This window comes from Notamacropus eugenii, chromosome X, assembly GCF_028372415.1.
Source record: "Notamacropus eugenii isolate mMacEug1 chromosome X, mMacEug1.pri_v2, whole genome shotgun sequence".
Taxonomy (NCBI): domain Eukaryota; kingdom Metazoa; phylum Chordata; class Mammalia; order Diprotodontia; family Macropodidae; genus Notamacropus; species Notamacropus eugenii.
The window spans coordinates 10,509,008-10,529,020 of NC_092879.1; the positions used below are offsets into that span (position 1 = coordinate 10,509,008).

A 20,013-nucleotide genomic window follows, 5' to 3' on the forward strand; every position below is an offset into this window, starting at 1 on the left:
TACGTTACCATTTGAATGTAACTTTCTTCCTCTTCTCCGGAAACTGAATTGGCAAATAATCTTGCAGAATTAATCCCATCTCTTTCTGGAGAGAGAAAGCTGGTTCGGTTGCTAGGAAGAAAAACATAGAGGATATTAAGGAAATGTCTTACAGATGCTTTGAAAACCAGCCAACATCTGACATGGAGGCCCATATGTAAAGGAGATCCCTTTTCAGCTCTGGTTTTTTAGCAATAGACTCCCCCACCAGCAGGTTCCCAGAGACCATTATCTTCATTCCTGGGGCTTGACCTCAAAAGTCTCAATAGGAATTTTTTGTGAGGGCTTAGAAGTGACAGCATTGTCAAATGGCTCCAAAGAGACACCTGGCACACATCTGGAGAAATTATCTTGCACAGCAACTGGTGTTTAGTGCAGAAATGGACTCATTGGCTCTTCTAGCTGCATAGCATGACTGCCCAGTGCCAAGATGGGCACTGGTGCTTGTGGTCTGTAGTTCAGAATAGACTGAGATTTGGACTTCAATTCCACCTAACGCTATCTGTGTGACTTAAAGAAGAGATACAGAGGAGCTAATCTTCTAATGGGGGAGGCGACACACATAAATCGCTACATGAAAGAGAAACACAAAGCAGATGCAAAAGAATGGACCTTTCAGTCCAGACTTTGGCCCCACAAGTGAACACTTTTAAGCCGTTTGAGGACAGGACCTATTTCCTTTTTGTTGTTTTCTCCTCCTGTTGTGTGCATGAGGCTGCCTTGTAAATGCTTGGAGACTGATCAATTGTCTCTGAGTCCCAGATTCTAGCACAGCACCAGATGACACAGGATAAATGCTTGTTAGGTTGACTTCAATAGTTTCATGAACTGAGCAGATGCATGAAAAAATGGGAATAAGTTACTTCCCTTAAAGGGCAATTATTTCCAGGACCACAAACAATTCCCTAATAAGTGGTCGGTCATTCTTAACCCAAGTAGGGCCCTTTTGCTAAACAGCTGAGGTGACAACACCTCTGTTCATGCCCCTAGCCTCAGCTGACAGATGACTTTGCATGGCCTTGAGGCCTTCTGGCTACTTCAGCTGGGCAGAGCCCTATCAAGGGGAGTGGGGCCCGATGGTTCTGAGAATAGAGGAGCCTAATCTTCCATGAGGTGCTCTGTGGAAGAGAGATGGTCTTTTTAAAGAGTTGGAAGTGGAAGGCTTCAGTTGTTCCCCCATGTACTGGATTGCCACTAATGGAGCCAGCTGAGAAGATCTGTCAGGCTAGGTCAGACCTGGAGGTAATGGCACCAAGGTGTGGCTTGTGAGAAAGCAGGACTGTTCTTCATGATGGAAACTTAAAAAAGCTAACTTTCAGTTGTTCCCCAGGGCTCTTCCCAGTTCAGCTCCAGCCTGATTTCCCATCACTCCCCCTCACACAACTTCCATTCCAGCTGAACTGGCCCAAGAGCACACATTCCATCTCGTCTTCATGCACAGGGAGCACAGGCTCTCCCTGCTGCCTGCAATGCTCTTTCTCCTCCCTTCCACCTTGGGGAATCTCAGCTCCAGCATCACCTCCTTCCCTAGGCCCCAACTGATTCCCCACCCCCCAGGTGTTACTGCAGGGCTCTTCCTTCCCTGGAAATGACTTTGGATTTACTTCATAAAGAGAAGCTGCTGCCATCTAGCATTCAAGGTCATCAACTTCCCTTCTCCATCTCCTCAAACTTTCCAAGACAATGTGCTCGCCATTCCCTTACCCAGGGGGCTAATTCCCTCTGTCCTTGCAAGGAAAATAGCTTTACCTTCCCTGGACTGGCCTCCTACTTTCTCCCTGCTGTTCCAAGTTCCTAATCACCCCAAGGCATGACATAGACCGCCTTCCTGTGCCTCCGGAAATCGGCCCTGAAGAATTTCCCTTCACTTTGGGCTTGACTCACTTAACTCTGCTTCTGATTCTAAGAGGACTACGTCATTCATTGCCTGACTTTCTACATTTTCTCGTGGCAGCAGTAGTAGTTGACTAAAGCAGAAAGGTGTAATTAAAGCCACGTAATGAACTTAGAGAAGAGAAGTTAGATCCCAAAGATCGCAGACTGGTAGAGCTACAAAAGACACCTTCTAGAATTTGACAGAAACCAAAATCGAGCTCACTGGCTTATACTCGGCAGACTCCATTTTGTTACCTTTTTGGAAAAGTGACAATATCTGTCCTTATTTAAACTCAAGGTAGATAAAGGACTATGCTTGGCATCAAGAAGACATAGACTGCCTCTGACACATACTAGCTGTGTGACCTTGAAGTTTCAGTTCTTCATCTATAAAATGGGGCTAATCCTAACCTGTAATACCTCCCTTACAGGGTTGTTAGGAAACTCAAGAAAAGACTGCCTAAAAAGCATCTGGCAAATTTTAAAACACTATAATCACATCAAAGGAGTTTTTAAAATAGTTCCTCTTTTTTTGCATTTATCTGTGTACATGGTATTTGCCCTAAGTAGAATGTAAGGTCCTCGAAGGCAGGACTGTTTTCCTTTTTGGCATCCTCAGCACCTACCACAGTGCTTGGTACATAGCAGGAGTTTAATAAGTGCTTGGTAAATTGAATAGGGAAAATATGTTCTCATTAGGCCATTATAGGAATTTATACGGACTTTTTTGGGAATTATTTCTCTTTTTAGCTTGTACTATTTGGGGAAATAACAGGCATCTAAAGTTTGCTGGGTGAATGACTTTTCCTTTTGATTTGTCTTTCAAAATTCCTTCTCTCCCACTCTTAAATGATGATCCCTAGTTCTAAATCAAGGGGCGAAGGCAAGATGAGATATCCACGTCAGGTAGAGGCTCTCCTTAGTGACAGAAGGGAACAAAAAAATCCCTATGCCTCCTTTATCTCCTAGAGGCAATTGTTCTAAAGGGTGGTAGGGAGCCATTACTGCCAAGATGCCAGGGCTGCCTAACATATTGGGCAGAATAGAAACTCACCCAATCAATGATGGAGCACTAGTGCCTATTGAACCCAAATGGTTGAAGGATCAAGGTAAGCCCTTCAGAGTTTAGAACAAATTTTGTACTCATTCACAGCTCTGCTTTTCAATTAATCAATAAACATTTATTAAGGGCCTACTACGTGCCAAACACTGTGCTAGGTACTGGGAACACAAAAAGAGACAAAAGGTAGTCCCTGGCCTCAAGGGGCTTAAATGGAATGAGGGAGACAACACACAAGCCAAGCAAACTAGAGCGATAGATAGGAAAGATAGACAGGAAATTGAGAACGGAGGGTAAACAGTGGGATGAAGAGGGGTTACGGAAGACTTCCTGTATGAAATGATTCCTACATTCTCGTGTACTTACTGGAGAGTATGCTGACCTTAAACTTGCAATCCGGGGCAACTGAAACAATCCAACAAGCCCTTACTGAGCATCTACTGTGTGTAATGCCGTATACCAAACACTAAGGAAACAAAGATGAAAAATGGCACTGTCCCTGCTTATGCTTAATGGGAAATGTAACAAAAGAAAGGAGAGACTGTTCCACCACATTGGGATCCATGCATTTTACTTTCAGGTCAAATCCGCCTCTCACCAGAAAAGGCTTCTAAGTGGTCTTTGGTACTATGGAGTATGGTCCATGGCAGGTAGAACCTGAGATCACAATGGGTCAATACTGACTGGAAGGATCCCCAGTAATGTGGGGGAGGGGGGGAGCATGGCTGTGTAATCTACATGGGGATGGTTGGCAAAAGTCTTGTTCTCTGGGCTTCAATCAATATCCACTCCATGCTAGAGTTGGGGGGGGGGGGGGGGCAGAGAGGTGAAGAGAAAGAAAGAAAAGGAGGGAGAGGGGAAGGAGGAGGGAGCAAGAAGAAAGAGTGTTTTATGACTTACTAAGGCACAGTCCAAGTCCTGGTCAAAGCTGAATGCTCCCGGATAGTAGAGAGGTTCCCCAGGTCCAGAGGGGGTGGACGTGCTACAAAACAATAAAACCTGACAGTTAGATCTCAATTATCCATAATAAAAAGAGGACACTATGGCATGGATAAAAGGGATGAATGTTATGCACATATCATTCACAATTCAAGGTTTTAAAGGGCATTTCAACCACCCTTAGCAGCCAGCTAGCCAAAACAACTGATTTGCTTTCGCTTTCTTCCTTTGCCTTTCTCGCCCACTCCCTGGCAGGAATCAGAGAGCAGGGAGGTAGACAGAAGGCATCCTGGAGGAGATCAGGGAGAAGCCAAGTATTTCAGGATTCATAGGCTAATTCATCTCCTCGAGAATTAACCAAAGGATGAATGGATTTTAGGACCACCACAAATGGAAGAGAACAGCGAAGCGGTTGTATGATCTAGTTAGGGCACAGGACTTCAAAGCCAGGAAGATCTGGGCTCAAATCCCACCTCAGACACTTACTAGCTGAATGACCCTGAGCAAGTGCTAACCTTTCTGGACCTCAGTTTCTCCTCATCTGTCATGAGAGCTGACCTCCAGCTCTGATCCTACGAGTCTAGGAAGCGCAAGAACTAGATTTCAGAGGTTTTAAAAAGGGATTTGGGGTTGAATATGTTAAGTATATGGGAATTATTGAATGAAAGAAACTCCCCCATAAAGTTCATTTGAATCCAACTTCCTTATTTAACAGAGGAAGAAACAGAGGCCAGAGAGGGGAAGTTATTTATCCAAGATCACACATAACATCATAGATCTAAAGCTAGAAAGGATTGTAGAGGTTACTCAGTCTGACCTACTCTTTTCATTTTATAGATGAGGAAACTAGGGCCCAGAGGGGTGAAATAATTGGTTCCAGGGGACACAAGTAGTAAGAAGTGGGATTCAAACTCAGGTCTTCTGACAATGAAGCCAAACTGTTTTTCACTAGAGGGCCCATGCCACCAAAATCTTAGATTTAAAAAACATATTCCAGTTGATAATGTCATGTGGAATATTCTCTCTCAAAGGCCCTGGCTACAGTGATGGTACAAAATACCCAATTTCCCTTGAACACTGCAAGAACCACAGTACATGAAGGCCAGATCCTATAAGGCATGGTTGGCACTTAGAACTGGACAAGGGTCCATACGCAGAGACCTGGGATACAGAGGGAACTCCCTCCCCCCTGAGCTATGAGAGACTGGCCTCTCTCCATGCTGAGGGATGAGGGGACTGCCTGACCACTGCCTTCCATCCCAATCCTGAGGGATGAGTAGGCAGCCCTCAGTGACTACTGAGAGGCCTGCCTCTTGGGGTGGGGGTCTTCACTCCCTTCTTCCTCCTGAGGAACAAGGAAGAGGACCTCCCTCCTGATGGATGGATGGATGGATGGATGGATGGATAAGGAGTTAGTCCTCTCTGGCTCCTGACAGGCTTATCTCTTGATGGAAGCCCTTCCTCCCTCCCTCCCTTCTGACAGACCTGTCTCCTGGATTGCGACCTTCCTGAAGTAAGAAGGGACTGCCTGGGCACTGCCCTCCTTCTGTCTGGAGGGACAAGAAGGCAGCTTTCCATCCTTCCTTATCTATGAGGGTCAAGCTCTCCTTCCTCCTGAGTTATGAGGGATGGTCCTCCCAGGTCTATGTCCTAGGAGTCAACCCTCTTCATCCCTGGAAAACTGCCCTAAGCTTGAAGACTGGCATCTTGATATTACCCTTCCACTCTTTCTCAAGGCTGATACTCTTCAGGATGTTCGTTGAAGGCCCCCTTCCCTTTGTTTCCACCCCCAGCCTCATCTTGTTATATAACCTCTTGCTAGAATCGATTTTTCCCAAAATGATCTGTCCTGGAACCCCTCCTCTTCAAGGCTTTACCTAGCCAAGAGCTGACTGGTGCAGACTTCAAACACAGACTCTAAACCGCCCCCCTTTCCCAGGGGCCTGGGCCAGTTGCCTTTGAGTTTGTCTAATTCGGTAAAATTTCTTGGCAAATGAATGGATGAATGAAGTTTCATGGCTTCACTATAACTCCTCAGGACTGTTACTTACCAACCTAGACACGGGAACCTTGGGTGTATTGGCCCTTTGGACCTGGGTTCCACCAGCTACCCCCTTTTGCTCTATGGGATTCCTGCCTATGTCCTCCTGGAAATCCTTCACAATGGGTCCTCCACAAGAGGTCCAGGCAATTTGATAGAATGTTTAGAATCCAATGTTCTGGATTCAAATATCAATTTGCCATTCTAGTGGTCTTCAGCTTACCCATCTTTACAATGAAATAATTGGAAGAGAAGATTTCTAAGAGACCTAAATCTGCAATTAGGTGGGCATCCATAGAGTCATGAGGCTAGCCATCTGTCATTCCACACTCAAAGCCAATGCTCATCTGCTTTTGCAATCAATCATCCCTCTTTCTTACTTCATGTACCTACCCAATTCTGTACTGGTGAGCTGAGGCAGCTTATTCATACCTGCCATGGCTCTCTCTTCATTTCCCTTTGCCAATGGGGCTTTGAAACCAAAATTAAATAAATTATTCCATCCAAGTCAACAAAATATTGGATCATATAACTACCACGCTACTTCTCACTTTATAATGAATCAGATAAAGTCTGCCTCTACCTGCGAGGAAAAAGCATTCACAGTTGGAATCTCAATTCAATAGTCTCTGATGAATCCAAATTCTTAAATAATTTTGACTTTGTTGGGAAATTACTGAATGCCCCTGTCTTGTTAATCTACATTCAGACTTAAGAAAGTTAATCAATGCAATGAGGAATGAGGCCTCCAAAGAACTATTGATGAAGCAGGGCACCCAGCTCCTAACAGAGAGGGGACAGACCCAGAAATGCACCAACACATTTTTGGACCTGGCCACTACAGGGAATTTTTTGTGCTTGACTATACATAAAAGCAAGGTTGCCCCAGTAAAACTTACAAAAGCTAAAAAAGGGAGCTAAAAGACAGAACCACTAAAACAAGAAGACAGAAGCCTACAGATGCAAAGGCCTTCCCCAACTTGCTGGGATGACCAGAATTGCATAAGTCTATGAAGAGGCAAGGATGCAAGGACTTGCCTCTCCTGGGTAGACTCACTTCCCCTCCTTGTCCCCAACTGCACACCTACGGTAAAATTCCCTGAGAAGGAGAGTGAAAGGACTAAATTGAAACTAAGAACTTTAGGTGCAGTGGCTGACTGAGGGTAGAAGATTTTGAGCCTGGAAGGACTTATTGAATAGGGGAGGCAAGTCCCTGTCCTTGCCTAGAGGTGACAAATTATTTCAGAGCTAAGGTAAAGAGAGCACAGTACCACCCAACCAAGCCACCAGCTGAAGATGGAAAAAGACTGCCCATCACACAGCAAGCCCAGGAGGTCAATAAGCAGCCTAGTGGCTGAGCAGCAAGATAATTGGTTTGCCCTGTTGAATGGTAGTATACCTGTGTGCAATGACTAGCAGCAAGTTCTGAGTGGACTGTCCAGCCCCATCTGCCTGTCAGTACAGTTTTTGAATGACCTGTTGGACCCAATCTGTCCAACTAAGACAGTACGCTGGAGGAGGAGCAACTTTAGCTGAGTAAAAAGTCATCCAAACTCAAGAGTGGAGGGAGACATCCATTACTAACTCTACATCTTACAATGAACATCGTGAGGGTGCTCCCCACAGACAGAAAGGCCCTGCAGTTCTGGAGAGCTTAGCTGCCTTGGCCAACATGTAAGCCTCACTACTATTATGTGTCAAGTTTGTCCTCACTCTTACACCATCCTGGGCGCTAAGTGTATTTTTCGGTGTGTGTCCGTCATGGCCTTGCTATGCTGTTTGAGTAAGTGCATTTGCTGAACAACGGAATCCACTGACTTACTGTTAGGAGGGGGTGAGAAAGCACATCAGTGAGGGCTTGTGAGCTAGTGTTTAGGTGGCTAGCTACCCACAGGGTTACCAGAATAGCAGCAACCAACAGGGCCAATGATAATGGGGAGTTGAGAAAGTGAGCCCCCCAGGGGTATTACATGCATAGTTGCTACAAGGTTTCTTTTCCCCCAGGATTGGCGTAGGTAACAGAAAAGTTAGAATCTGATGCCCCAGGGCCAGAGGGAGAAACTGAGAGTCTTTAATCAGAGGAGTGAAATGAAATGAACAGTGTCAAAGGAAGACTAGATGGGTACAGGATAATAATAAGAGAGAATTAGGAAAGAAAGGTGGCTAGGTGGCACTAGAGTAGATAGAGTGCTAGGCCAGCAGTCAGGAAGACCTGAGCTCAAATCTGGTCTCAGACACTTGGCTGTGTGACCCTGGGCAAGTCACTTCACCTCTACTTGCCTTAATCCATTGGAAGGAAATGGAAAACCACTCCAGTAACTTTGCCAAGAAAACCCCAAGGACAGCATTAGTGTGATATGGCCCATGGGGTCATAAAGAGTCAGGTATGACCAAATGACTGAACAAGAGCAGGGAACGGAAACTGAAAATTTCTCAGAGGAGGAAGCTGAGGCTCAGAGAGGGGAAGTGGTCACATGGTCACACAGCTAGTCATGTATTGGGGTTAGAACTTAAATCATGGGCTTTAAAGGGTAAGAACCTTGAGACAAGGAGATAGCAAAAGGCCATACTGGGAGGCACTTACTACCTGGGTGACCCTGAATAAATGTAATGGCATCTTTCCCATCTTTCCCATCCATTAATAGGCCCATGTGATCTGCTTAAATCACATGGAAGCCTAAGTCACATGTGGTAGGAGGAGCTTGCTGAAGGGGTGGAGCTGGAGCAGAGCTGAGAGGAAATTGGCAAGAACAGTCAGAGCTGAGAGAGACAGGCAAGCAGGCAACTGACTGTGAGTTTTCATTTGTGGGAAGGCCCTAGCAGGGGGAAAGCTTGGGGTTGGTGTTGCCTTCTGCATTGTGGTTGTGTATAAATTTCTTTGTTACTATGATGGACTTGCCTTTCTGGTGTTGGGATTTGGCTTTCTAGTGTCTGAATAAATGTTTTGGTTCTGTGTTCCATCTGGAGAGTCTGTTGCATTTCACGATTCAGAATTGTGCTGGCATATTCATAGCTGCTATAGGTGTTGTAAATATTGTGTTGGCATTACTCCTTCTTCCATACAATGAGGTGGTTGGTGATGTGGTCTAAGATCTATCTCTAGTCAGTCAGTCAGTCAACATTTATTAAGTGCCAGGTACAAAGAAAATGAAAAAATGGTCTCCACCCTGGAAAAACTCACAATCTAACCAAGAAGACAACATACAAACAGCCACATACAAATAAGCTATAAACAAGATAGTTTGGAAATAATCAATAGAGTGCAGGCACTTTCATTAAAGGGGATTGGGAAAGGCTTCCTGTAGATAGTGGGATTCTAGCTGGGACTTTAAGTGAGCTAGTGAAGCCCAGCAGTGGAGATGAGGAGGGATGGGGGAATAGGCAGAAAAGTTGCCCAAAGTTGGGAGATAAGAGTGTTGTATTTGAGAAATAGCAAAGAGGCCACTATCACTGGATCAGAGTTGAGTGTGTGTGTGTGTGTGTGTGCGTGCGTGTGTGTATGGTGGGGGCAGGGGGAATGGTGTTGTTAGGTTTAATAAGAGCAGAGAGGGACCAGATTGTGAAGAGATTTACAAATCAAGTAGGGGGTTTTCTATTTGATCTTGGAGGTGATAAATCACTGTAGTTTATTGAATAGGGGGTTGCCATAGTCAAACCTGCCCTTTAAGAAGGACTGGGCTGAGTGGAAGATAGATTTGAGTGGGAAGAGACTTGAGGTTGGAAGACTAACCAGAAGCCTCCTTCAATAGTCTTGGTGGGAGGTGATCAGGGCCTGCATGAGGGCAGTAACAATGGCAAAGCAAAGAAGGAAATGTTACAAGTAAACTCAACAAATTTTGGACTTGACTATAGATTGAATATGGGGGAGGGAGGGTACTGACATTAAGTGAGTAATTGAAAATGAAAGCCTGGGTAATAAGGGAGTTACAAAGAGGAGAAAGATGATGAACTCTGTTGAGTTTAATATGTTCATGGGACATCAGTTTGAGGTATCTGACAGGCAGCTGGAGATGCTAGTTAGGAGAGGTTAGGATTAGATAAGTTGATTTGAGAATTATCTACATAGAGATAGCTATATCCATGGGAGCTGATGAGAGCCCCAAATGAAGTAGGACAGAGCAGACACCCATGGTTAGTAGTTATAACCTGGAGAAAGGTTCAGCAAAAGAATTGGAGAAGCTGAGACCGGACAGGTAGGAGGAGAACTAGGAGAGGGCCGTGTCATGAAAACCTAGACAGGAGAGAGTGTCCAGGGGGACAAAGTGATCCGCAGTGTACAAACCTGCAGAGATGTCAAGAGGGATAAGGACTGAGGAAAGGTCACTGGATCTGGCATTGGAGAGAGCACCAGTAACTTTGGGGAGAGGAGTTTTAGTGGAATGAAGACCAAATACAGAGAGCTGAGGTAGGGAGAGGAGAGGAAGTGGAGGCACTGATCAGAGGAGTTACCTGTGAAAGGGAAAAGAGGTATGGGGCCAGGATCCCAGGATCATACTCTCTAAAAGAGGAGAATGATACTTGTGCATAGGCTCACAAGGCTCAAGTATGAGAGAATACAGGAAGTTCTTTGGGCCTGTAAAGCATTACAAAGGGTGAGCTAGCAAGCATTAGGGTTTTGTCACTAGGCCTGTTATCTGAGGACCACCCTGGCTTTTGTCTGAGAGGCTCATTCAGAAACAGAAAGTTGGCCACTAGGGTGTGGTAGAATCAAGGCTTTTTGTTTGTTTGTTTTGAGACTGGTGTCATTGAGATCATATATATCAGGGGTGGAGGAAGAATTGACCCTATGATTTCCATTGGTTTAAGGAGCTCCCAAGGAGGAAACTCCCTCTATGGATGCAGATGGGCACCTGCTGGCAGCCTATTACTTAGAGAGTGGCCTGGGACCCTGAGAAGTTAAATGACTTACCTAGGGTCACGCAGTCAGTGTGTGTCAAACTCAGGGCTTCCTGATTCCAGAATCACAGATTGTTGCGAAGTATGGAAATACTAGTGCAACAGTTGTGAGGTATTAAAGGACTGTGCTGGCTTGGGCTGGTAACAGTAGAAATCTAAATGGGGGATGAATGGGACTCTATTACCAGAGATGAAGTGACAGGACCTAGAAAATGGTCAGCTGTGAGGGTGAGGGTAAAAGAAGAATCAAGAAAGATGCTGAACTTTGGGCCAGAAGTGGGAAGAGGGCACTTCCGGCCAAAATGGCTGCCTGAACAGGCAGATAGCCAATGTCTACTACATTACTGGTGAAACCCTGAATTTTGGACTAGACCAAAGAGTGGCTGAAAAAAACCCAGTGTGAAACCATAGTAAATTACTTCTTCTACTCTAGAATTGGAAAAGAGGTCAAGCAGCAGCTAGACAAGCAAGTTGGGGCTGCCAGAAAAGTCAGCACCAACACAGGCAAGCAAACCCTCTAGCATAACCAAAGATGGCATAACAACCAGCCTTCAAAGCTGTGTCCAGAGGCAGCAAGAACAGATGGCAACTCTGGCCAGAAAACTCCAGGGTGGGGACCTTGGAGGTGTCAGGAAGTGGCAGAAAATAGCAACTAGGACCAACATTGTGCTGACCAAACTACTCAGACTGGGGCAGCCATGGCTCAAGGGCTCTGGGATCCTTAATATTCTGTTTTGAGACAACAAGAGAGGATCATAAAAATCCAATGCTCTAATCCTCCAAGACATAGGGGGGCCTCCAGGAGGTGACAGTCAGCTCAAAAACCCAGGGAATGCAGGAGGAGAAAAAGCAGAGCTGACCATTCAACCAACAAGTGCAGCAAAGGCCAGAGCCTAGTCCTGGAACAAAGCCCCCACCAAAAACAAGAACTAAATCAGAAAAGAACCCAACCAGAAAAATATCTAATTCCATAACAACTGCAAAGGAAAAAATGGATTCTCCATAAATCCTGAAAATACATTCCCATACGTGAATACCTAGGAAAAATGAAGCTAGAGAGAAAAACAATTTAATAAAAGCCTTGGAGGAAAGAATGAAAAGAAAAGTAGCTTAGGAGAGAAAGTGATTGATCTTCTCCAAGAAATGGAATCCTTGCAATCTAGAACTCAGTGACTCCATGAGGCAGAAAAATTAGAACAAAATTAAAGGATTAGAAAAAGCAGACCAGGGATTCGTAACCTTTTCTGTATCATGGACCCCTCTGGAAGCCTAGTAAAGTCTATGAATTCCTCAAAATATTTTTAAATGCATAAAATAAAATACAGGGGATTATAAATAAAACCAATACAGTTGAAATATAGTAATCAAAATATTTTTTTTAAAAAAACAAGTTTACAGGCCCCCAGTTAAGAACCCCTAAATAGAAGAAAATGAAAGACATCTGATATTTAAAAAAAAAAACTGAGCTGGAATACAGATCAAAGAGAAACAACTAATGAATCATTGGGCTTCCTAAAGACCATGATAATAAAAAAAACCCTGGATATTGTATTTCAAAAAATCATAAATGAATACTGTCTAGATTTAGTAGAAATGGAGGGCAAAGTGAAGATAAAAGAATCCACTGATTGTCTCCTGAAAAGAACCCCAAAAAGAAAAATCCTAGGCATGTCATGAGCAAAATCCAGAGCTTACATCCAGAGTCAAATAAAAAATAATACACACATAGAGAAAGAAGCAGCTCAAGCACCAAGGAACCACAGTCGGGTTCACACATGACCTGGCAGCTTCTACTAAAAATCAGAGGAGATCTTGGAATACAATACTCCAAAAGACAAAAGATATGGCCTTACAACCAAGAATAACTTACCCTGCAAGGCTAAATATATTTCTACATATGGGAGCAGAGGAAGTTGGGAATGAACTTTTAGTGGAATAGAGATGTTTCAAGTATTTAATGAAAGATCAGTCTCATGAGTAGGAACTTTGAAAAACAAACACAAGAGTCCAGAGAAACCTACAAAGGTAATTTGAGCATTTGGAAGGAGATGCATGATTTAATTTGGGGGGGAGAATATTCACATTTCAAGCTTAATGTTTTTAAGGGTTTTCAGGGAGATTTGAGGATTTGAAGAGGGAGAAGAGAAGGGACAGTAAAAGAGGATCACGCTAGTGTAGAAAGGAGGAAGAAAAAGGAGGTAGAACTTGCCATTTCTCATCACTGGGATATGGGTGAAGAATTTACAAATATGGAGAAAGGGGCAGGGGGAAAGGGTATAGGGTGAGCCTCATTCTTATCTGAAATGGACAAAAGAGGGTTGAATGGAAATGAGTGAAAAAATACACCAAACTTAATAGGGAAATCAACTAGGGGCAGGGGTAGGCTAGTTAAGAGGAAAGCTAGTAACAGGGAAGGAACAATCACAAGTAAAACAAACTTTTTGATCTTAAAGGGAAAGGAGGCTAAGAGAAGAAAAGAGAATTAGAATATAAGGAGGTGTCTTCAATTGCTTCCTAGAGGCAGCTAGGTGACACTGTGGACAGAGTACTGGACCTGGAATCACGAAGATCTGAGTTCAAAATTCAGCCTCAGGCACTTATTAACTGTGTAATCCTGGGCAAGTCATTTCACCTCTGTTTCATTTTCCCTACCTATAAAATGTGGCTAATAATAGCACCTACTTTCCAGGGTTGTTGTGAGGATCAAATTAGATAATTCATAAAGTGCTTAGCATGATGTCTGGCATATAGTCAGTGCTTAATAAATGTTTGCTTCCTCCCGTTATGGAATATTACAGCACTATAAGAAATGACAAACAAGAGGGTTTCAGAGAATCCTGAGTAGTGTGAACTAGAGCAGAGGGAAGTGAGAGAAACCAGGAGAACAACTTATTCAAAGGCACTTTTGAAAGAAAGACTTAGCTATGCAATGATCACCCAGATCTCCAGAGGATCCATGATGAAACATTACATCCCAGTCCCCAGAGAGGGGCTGAACTCAAGGTGCAGAAAGAAAGAGACACATCCTTGGACATGGTCACTGGGTGGATGCTTTTTGCTTGCCTATGTGTTACAAAGATGCTTGAAAACCTTTTCTTTCTCTTGGTTAATTAGAAGAAGTAGGAGGTATCAGTAGGCAATAGTGATACCAAAAATAGAGGGCTATTGAAACATTTTTTTTAAAATGCTGCACAGAAGAAAGCAGAAAGCAGTTAAGGAAGAGAAACAGGCAAGCAGGACAGATTTTAAAGTCATGTATAGAATTTATCACGCATTATAAAAAAATCAAGCAAATGTTATAAAATGGAGATTCATGCTTTCATATAGAATTCTGTAATGTGCATGGAAGTGGTCTCTCTCCTTTTGGTGCTTAGGTTCAGAACAAAACAAAAAAAACCAAACTCCAGAAAATGGGAAACCAGAAACAGAGCTGGCAGAGATTGTGGAGAAAATGTGCATCACCTCCTCAAAATGAGATATCCAGGTGTATCTGTGTTGATCATAGGAATGTGTGGTTGCCAGGCAACCAGTCTGACTGCCAGCTTCCCAGACAACCCTAAAGAGCTTTTTTTCAGGCAATTTAGGTGGAAATCCCTCCAATCTCCTCTCCAGCTTTCCCTTGGGAGATAGTAAAGCTTTGGGAACCAGAAGGAGGGAGGGGACAGCTATGTTTTACGTTTCAATTGTGTTTTATTGGAGCTGATGAGAGGAGCAGGCAAGTGAGGAGATTCAAAGACCAATGATCAGTAGGCTTACTGTTTTTATCATTGGAGTTGATTCAAAGACCAATGATCAATGGACTTACTGTGGACCTACCCTGAGTCTTCTTCCTGACCAGGATCTTTGGGGGCAACTTTCTCAAAGCAGTAGAAAGTTGGGCTTCCCCTTAATGATGAAAGGGGCCTGATTTCATTCTTATTGGGCATCTGAGCAAGTTAAGGCCCCTGTTCTATTCAGCATAAGATATTTGATCACTTTCAACAAACTGCTCCAAATGTCAGCTTATCTTGGTGGTTCCCCATCACTGCCAATAAGTTCTGTCTTCACTAATAAAAGAACCGAATTGATCTGGCCAGAGTTGTTCTCCAAAACCCATGGGAGAAGAGTAAATTGGCCAAGACACATGATTGATGCCTCTGGGGCCAAAGCAAACCCTAGACTGGGGTTCTCATTGGAGTGCTAGAATTTCTCAGAAAACACTATCACTGAGAATCAAGACGTTGTGATCTTCTTGGTTTAGTGGTAATGGTGATCCCAGCAGGCAGCAAAGAGAATTCTCCATCTGACCTCACTATCCCCCCTCAACACATCTATGTATGCATGTGTGCATAAATACATACATACACCCACATAAACACACGCATATCCCAGAGTCTTCAACCCCTGGAGCAAAGAAGTGGCCAATTGTGTCAAAGCAGTCCTTTGTGGAGGGAGGCAAAGCCTAAGGCAGACAGGCAGTGACCAGACAACCACACAGAAGATAGATTTTCTCTCTCTCTCTCTCTCTCTCTCTCTCTCTCTCTCTCTCTCTCTCTCTCTCTCTCTCTCTCTCTCTCTCTCTCTCTCTCTCCTCTGTCTGTCTGCCTGAGCTCTGGAGGAGGAGAGAATTCACTTCAAGTGCCTGAGAATTGTCTATAAACTCAGGAATTTTTGACATACCAGTCCAAAGAGCTCCAATGAAAGTTAAGAGAAAAGAGAAAGTTCAAATTGAGAATTATACAGAGGTCAAGGGAAGGGGACCTAATCTTATTTTGGTATATTTGTTTAAAAAAGATTATAAACCATAAAGATCGACAAAAACAAAAGCTTACACAAACATACAAAATAAGGAGTAATATTTCCTAAACCCTTAGCATTGAGTTAAGTAGAAGGCCAGTATTTGAATACGCTGCAAACAGCGATCACTTTTGCTCAGCTGGTCAGGTGTTGCTACCTCTCTCTTGCCTTCTGCTTTGTGACCTGCCTACCTTGGTTGTCGGTGTGCTGACATTGTCCCATCACTAATATCTTTCCTTTCTCAGAGTCCCATATTGGGCCTTCCATGGGCCTCCTTTCTTAGCTTTGTATTCATTGTTTCATGGCATCACCAATATTCCATCATCTATTTTATTCAACCTCCCTCAAATTGCTGGGCAGGAGAACTGTTTTCAACTTTTGCAATCACAAAGATGCAATGATTATTTTGATGAAGAGCGGTCCTTTTTTGCCTATGCCTTTTGCTGAGTTAAAAGGTGTGGCCAATGGTGACCTCTCACATAGATGACCACATCACCCTCTAAAATGTTTACCCTTGTTAATAGATAGTGTTTGTATTTCTTTTGGTTTTCCTCTAAGTTATGTAACCTACCGATGTTATGTTAACAGGGGCTCTCCTGGAGTTAGAAATACTCTCTTTCTAAGTATTCTGTATGTTTGAGCAGCTCCCATAGACATCTAAACCTCCATGGGTCCAAAACAGAGCATTACAACATCTCTCGAGTGTGTCCCCTTTTCTCCATATACAGGTTTGTTACAAGGTCACCACCTTATGCCTGGACTCACAAATAGCCCTCTCTTTGGCTCATGTTTCTTCCCTGCTCCCATCTATCCTCCCGTTGGTTGCCAGAGCTATTATCCTCAAGCATAGGTCTGACTCTATCACTTGTACTCAACAAACTCTAGTAACATTTTCAACATCACACAGAAAATCCTCTGTCTTTCAAAATCTGTCTCCTTCCTACCTTTCTACAAAAGCGCTATCCTACCATATTTGTTATTCCTGGCACAGGACACTCTATCCCCTGACTCTGATGAGCATTTTCACCAGCTGTTCCTCATGCCTGGAATGTTCTCCTTCCTCAGCTCCATGTCCCAGCTTCCCTGGCTTCCTTCAAGACTTAGTTCATATCCCTCTTTCTACAAGAAGTCTTTCTCTGTCTTCTCCCACACCCACTGCTCATGTGGTGCTTCTGAGCTTACCCCCCATTTACCCTACAGATAGCTTACTTGCACACATCTATTTGTGTGTTGTCTTCCCCGTGAGATCCCTGAGGGTAGAGCCCATGTTTTTGCCTCTCTTTGCATCCTTGACACAGTTACTGACACAGAGAGCTCTTAATAAATGACTCTTCGTCCTCTCCCCTACACTCTCCCTTTCACCTAAAATCCATTCCCCTTCCTCTGGTGTATATGGAGGAACTATTTGACCCACCATTCTTGTTTTACCTCCTCCTTCCTTCCCCCTGGGGTGGGAGGTAGGGCACATTCTCTGCTCCTCCCTTTTCCTCTGTCTTCCATGGCTCCCAGCTCAGTTAATTTTGCCTCAGGTATTTTCTTTTTCCCATATGTATCTGTAGTCCCTTCCCTCTCTCTCTTCCAACTCGTGCTCAGTTACCACAGGAAAGCCTCCCCCTTCCTATTCTCTCTGCTCCAGGTGGCTAACTCATTTGCTAGCTAATCATGGCTGAGGAGCATTACTAATGCTAGTGATATACATGTCTGGATCAGGGGAAAGGAAAGTCATTCATCGGAAGGGCAATTAGACAAAAATAAAGAACCAGGGCCATCGACCTCCACAAGCCTCAGAAGTCCTGTGTGGAGGAAACTCTGGTTCCGTCTCCATCTACTTCTTCCTCCCTTGTCCTCCTTCTCCTCTAATTACACCAGTTTTTCCATAAGTCCTAGCACTCAATCCTTTTTTCCAGTCTTTTTCATGGTAAATGTCCAATATTTTCAGTGACTCTCTGATTACTAAACACTATGGGAGTCATAAAATAAGGAGATGCAAGTTCACCAAGAGTATTTGTCACTGTGACAGAGGAGAGCTAGCACCCTGTCCAGGTTGAGGAAGGATTCCCTGTGGATGGAAAAGTCCCCCAGATACTCTTGTATAGCGTACTGATTGTATAGAGCCCCAGAACATTGCAGGGCCATCTGGAAAAGATCTATAATCACTCAGGAAGTTATTACTTGGTATTCCACAGGTAATACCAAGGGGATGAAGAATGTCTGCTGCCCAGATTTCAGCATGCATTTGGATAGACACCCTTGAGAGCTTGGCCAACAGTAAATATGTACATATGACCCAAAAAGTGCAGATGGAAAATGAGCTGGACCCAGAGTTGAACAGGAGGAGAAGATCAGGATAGATTACCTTTGGGAAATTGCAAGGCTCCTTTATAGAGCCCAGGCTTCCTATGAAAGCAAAAGCTCATCTTTTTAATACTGAGGAAGCCTTAACGCCTTGGAGCATGCCAGATCACTGACCATAGGAGCACTCTGCATCGTGGAATTCCCCTACCACATGGGTGGGAGTAGCCTCCTTGGACTACCTGTGGAGCCAGAACAAGTTGCTTCATCTTTAAAACTGGGAGACTGGGCAGTTTCTCTCACAAGTTCTTTCCTATTGTAACCCAAAAGGTGAAGGTCACCCACAAGGCTGGCACCATGGACTGAATTGAAGAAGAGATACCTTCCCCCTTTATCTGTTTCCCTGGCTCTGAAAGATGAGACCTCTGTTCAGTTTTCTTTGTCCTCCTCAGTTTCAGGTATTGGAGGCAATCCCTACTGGACCTATGAATTCAAGCCAAGGAAATCTTGGAGTCAGGATCCTAGGTGGGATGTTGCAGTCAGCCAGTCCAGCTTGGAGAAGCCCAGAGAAGCCAGGGTGCCTGGGATTCAAGCCTAAGGGGGCTTTTGGACTTGGAAGTGGTATGCTAAGCTGTGAACCCTTTCCTTCCCCTCCCTAGAGACTGAGATGGTATACAAGAGGGATTCAGTTCCATGCCAGGGATTAAGTCTGCATGCCTTTGAAGCAAATATTCTCTTGGAAAAATTAATCCAACTGTTAGTGGCCAAATGGAAGTGGGGCCCAGGACATCCACTCCCTACAATCCAGTGAACACCATATGTGGGGGGCTGTGGATTGCCTACAAAAATGTCTGTCTCTCCCTATCCTCAAAGCCCTTAATTTGATCCATCTTTGCTACCTACCATCCCATATCTTTTCTCCCTTCTGTACCTAAACTCCTTCAGAAGGGGATGGGGGGAGGGGAAAGGAACAAGCATTTATTAAGCAGCTACTATTTGACAGGTACTGTGCTAGGTGCTTTACAGAAATTATCTGATTTGGTCTTTACAAGGAACCTGTGAGGTAAGTGCTATTATCCCCAGTTGAGGAAACTGAGGCAGACAGAGGTCAAGTGACTTGTCCAGGATCAAGCAGCTAGTACACGTCTTAGCTGGACTTGAACTCAGGTCTTCCTGACTCCAGGACCAGCAATCTATCCACTGAGCCACTTAGCTGCTGCACAATTGTAGCTGTCTACAATCAATACTCCCTTTCTTCTCTCTCCAAAGTTACTACTGCTCTCTTAACTGTCAAATTTAATCTTTCCCGATTACTGTTGAGAGTACCACCATCATACCAGTCACCCAAGTTCACAACCTAGGTGTCATTTTCAGCTCCCCACTATCTCTCACCACCCCCCTCATCTCCAATGTATTGCTAAGGCCTGTCCATCTCACCTCTATAACATCTCTTGAACACTCCCTCTTATTTTCTTTGACATTTCCATCATTCTGGTATAGACCTCATCACCTCATACCTGGACTATGATAAACATTTATTAAGTACTTACTATGTGTCAGGCACAGTGCTAAGTGTTGGGGGTACAAAGAAAGGCAAAAGACAGCTCTTGCCCTCAAGGAGCTCACTGTCTAACGGAGGAAAACAATACATTAAAAGAAACTGAAAAGAGTAGGGAGATGGAGGGAGAGGTGGCATGGGGGCCTGATGTAATACTGCAGCCTGGTGGGAAATGATGAGGTGTTAGCACTGGGCCCCCTGGTTTAAAGAGATCTCCAATCTCCACTCTCCAATCAGAAGGGGCCAAGGGCCAGGGGGACTGAAGAACTGAGTTTCAGAGGTGATGTAATCTTGTAGGAAAATGAGATTCTGGAGACAATGCTAAAATCCATCTGAGCTGGACCTTATGAGAGGGTCTTCTCACCACATCTCCCCTTACTCCAGCCCATCCTCCATTCAGCTGCCAAAGTGATTTTCCTAAAGCACAGGTTCAACTCAACCAACTCCAATGGTTTCCTATTACCTCCGGAAGCAAATATAAAATCATTCAAAGCCCTTCACAGCCTGCCCTTCACCCATTCAGTCTACTTACACCTT

The 20,013-nt window shown here is 44.2% G+C and overlaps 1 protein-coding gene across 2 annotated transcripts in view; it reads right to left on the reverse strand.

Moving 5' to 3' along the window:
- Positions 1 to 20,013, reverse strand: part of GAB3 (GRB2 associated binding protein 3) — a 152,140-nt gene that overhangs the window by 13,447 nt on the left and 118,680 nt on the right. For both annotated transcript variants that reach the window (XM_072626979.1, XM_072626978.1), the window contains exons 7-8: positions 3,875 to 3,956; positions 9 to 111 (exon numbers count right to left, since the gene is read on the reverse strand). In XM_072626979.1, the coding sequence (XP_072483080.1) occupies positions 9 to 111; positions 3,875 to 3,956 (185 nt within the window). The remainder of the gene's footprint in view (positions 1 to 8; positions 112 to 3,874; positions 3,957 to 20,013) is intronic.